The following is a 3095-nucleotide window of genomic DNA, read 5'->3' as shown; positions in this document are numbered from 1 at the left end:
AGTTTGGAACAGATAAATGGAAAGAGATATGTAACTGCATATCATTTCTTCCTTCCTTTTCTAGTTTGCTGCTGTTCAATTTTCCACAAGCTACAAAACGGAATTTAATTTCTTAGATTACCTTAAACAGAAGGACCCTGACGCTCTGCTGAGGCATGTAGAGCACATGTTGCTGTTGACCAACACCTTTGGTGCCATCAACTATGTCGCGTGAGTTCCCTTTTGCAGGAGAGCGCATTCTCGGTTACCTGACTCCTTCTAGCTGTAGGGCATGGGAACTCAGTAGGTAGGTACAGCAAGGGGCAGTTTATTGTCTGAATTAAAGTGGAACAATTTTACTGCAGCTTCTTTTGGTTGTACGTAACAGAAGTCCACTTTGTACTAACTAAATCCAAAAGAGAAAGTCTAAGCCAGGTGCGTGATCTGTAATCCCAGTGCTTTGGGAAGCTGAGGCCAGAGGATCTCTTGGGCCCAAGATTTTTTGTTTTTTTATTTATTTGGGTTTTTTTTGTTGTTGTTGTTTTGAGATGGAGTTTTGTTTTGCTCTTGTTGCCCAGGCTGGAGTGCAATGGCACCATCTCAGCTCACCGCAACCTCCACTTCTCAGGTTCTAGCCATTCTCCTGCCTCAGCCTCCCAAGTAGCTGGGATTACAGGCCTGTGCCACCATGCCTGGCTAGTTTTTTTGTATTTTTAGTAGAGATAGGGTTTTCCCATGTTGGCCAGGCTGGTCTCAAACCCTTGACCTGAGTTGATCCACCCGCCTCAGCCTCCCAAAATTCTGGGATTACAGGTGTGAGTCACCACGCCTGGCCCCTGAGCCCAGGAGTTCGAAGCTGCAGTAAGCTATGATCACACTATTGTACTACAGCCTGGGCAACGGAGCAAGACCCTATCTCTAAAAAAAAAATTTTTTTTTAATTTAAAAAGAAGAACCAGGACACCAGTGTGGCTGGAGAGAAATAAGTGAGAGGGGAACATAGTAGGCGATGAGGTCAGGGAGATCTTGAGGGTTGGATGGGTTAGTGACTTGGAGGCCATAGTGAGGGCTTTGGCCTTCCTCTAAGTAAGAAGAGAAGTCATTAGAGGTTTTGAGTAGAGGAGTGATGATCTGATTTATGTTTTTTAAAAGATCCCTCTGGCTGCAGGGTGGATATTAGACTGTAGAGGGGGCAAGGGCGGTGAAAGCGATGGGACCAGTTACGAGGTTACTGAAAAGTCCAGATGAGAGATAACGGTTGTTTAAACCAGAGTGGAAATCCACGAACAGGACCTGAGATAGGCCCGTGTGTGCGGATGGAGACTGGAGAAGCATTTTGCATCCAAGAAGGAACTAGAGGTCTTGATAGCAGGTGTTCGTGGGTGAGATGGTTCACCCTGCGTTGCTGTTGCAGTAAGAGCTATGCCCAACCCAACTTGCTCAAAGGTAGGCTGTGGGCAAGGCAGGGATTTTCTTTTTCTTTTTTTTAAACTCAAGACTGGAGTGCAGTGGCATGATCCTAGCTCACTGCAGTCTCAAACTCCTGGGCCCAAGCAATCCTCCTGCCTCATGCTCCTGAGTAGTTAGCATATAATCACATATCACCACACCTGGCTAATTGTTTTCATCTTTGTAGAGTTGGGGTCTCGCTATGTCACCCAGGCTTGTCTGGAACTCCCAAGGCAGAAATTTTTAGCCTTGGCCCATCTGGTGTTAGTTCTCCCTTCTTTATTATTATTATTTTATTATTTTTATTTTTGGGGTGGGGATGATTTTCAGCAAGAAACAGAACACCTGCTAGACAAATTCTAAAACAGCTGTAACACTAGTTCTCCCTTCATCTCACATGCACAAGCACCTCCTCTGTACTGGGAGCCAGAGACACAGCAACAAATCCAACATGATCCTTTCCTTGAGGAACTCACGATTTAGGGGGGAAAGTGACAGAGAAAAAAGTCACGGTAATTCACTAGGTTCACTGCTACAGTAAAGATCCGCAGGCAGCCTGGGAACCATGGGAAGGCCAAGGAGGTGCGGGGAAAGCTTGCTCTGGAAGAGTGACTCTCCAGTTTTCTTCAGCTATAGGACTCTCTCTTCCTCATTGAATTCTCACCTGGATCAACATCTATAACTGATTGAAGAGCGGTGGCCGTGTGGTTGCAATGGAGGGTAGGAAGGCCAGAGTCATTCCTCACAAAGCCTCGTTCTCCTGACCATGGGCTCCGGCTGGGACACCCTCTGGGCTGCCCAGGCTGCAGTGTGAGGATCACTGGTCCAGAGGGAGAGGGATGGCAGCAAGAAGGTTCAGAGGTGACCGCTGCAGGCTTGGAATCCCGGCCTGGGAGAGGCGGGAAGGCCTTTTTCATAACCAGTACAGCGGTGACTTGATGAGCAGGTGGGGAAGGAGACCTCAGGCCCTGGTTTGAGGGAGTCTCTCACCTCCTCCTTTCCTGGACATAGGAAAGAGGTGTTCCGGGAGGAGCTGGGGGCCCGGCCAGATGCCACCAAAGTGCTCGTCATCATCACAGATGGGGAAGCCACCGACAATGGCAACATCGATGCAGCCAAAGACATCATCCGCTACATCATTGGGGTATGGGCCCCGGGCCCCGGCTTCTTTGTGCATCTCACCTTCCCTCTCCTCTTCCCGAACCCCAGACCCCTTTCTCCCTGGGGCCAGGCTCTTGTGAACATAATAGGAAACTGGACTGAGGTTTGGAGGAATGCCAGCTCCTCATTCTCCACTCCCTCACAGATTGGAAAGAATTTTCAGACCAAGGAGAGTCAGGAAACACTCCACAAATTTCCCTCAAAACCTGCGGGAGAATTTATGAAGATTCTGAACACATTTGAGAAGCTGAAAGATTCACCGAGCTGCAGAAGAAGATCTATGTCATTGAGGGTGAGTGGCAGGCCCTGGGAGAGGGGTCGGGAGGTGCATACAGAAATTCCCCTGGGACATCAAGCCGGTGCTCGGTGGCTCACGGCTGTATTCCCAGCACCTTGGGAGGCCGAGGCAGATGGATTGATTGAGCTTAGGAATTTGAGACCAGTGTGGTGGCTCACGCCTGTAATCTCAGCACTTTGGGAGGCCAAGGTGGGTGGATCACCTGAGG

General features: G+C 48.9%; 1 protein-coding gene and 1 non-coding gene across 2 annotated transcripts in view; one reads left to right on the top strand and one right to left on the bottom strand.

The window, feature by feature from the left end:
• The window catches only part of ITGAL (integrin subunit alpha L), a 51365-nt gene that overhangs the window by 9802 nt on the left and 38468 nt on the right, over window positions 1-3095 (top strand). The window contains 4 exon segments of the mRNA XM_017515470.1: window positions 65-210; window positions 2440-2572; window positions 2735-2840; window positions 2843-2881. Coding sequence (XP_017370959.1) covers window positions 65-210; window positions 2440-2572; window positions 2735-2840; window positions 2843-2881 — 424 coding nt within the window.
• On the bottom strand, window positions 1743-1807 carry LOC119469035. Its single transcript, XR_005197857.1, has one exon. It is a non-coding gene; the product is annotated as a U7 small nuclear RNA (small nuclear RNA).

Source organism: Cebus imitator, unplaced genomic scaffold, assembly GCF_001604975.1.
Source record: "Cebus imitator isolate Cc_AM_T3 unplaced genomic scaffold, Cebus_imitator-1.0 Scaffold552, whole genome shotgun sequence".
Taxonomy (NCBI): Eukaryota; Metazoa; Chordata; class Mammalia; order Primates; family Cebidae; genus Cebus; species Cebus imitator.
Note: the sequence above shows the minus strand (reverse complement) of the source record. Positions and strands in the feature narration are given on the sequence as shown.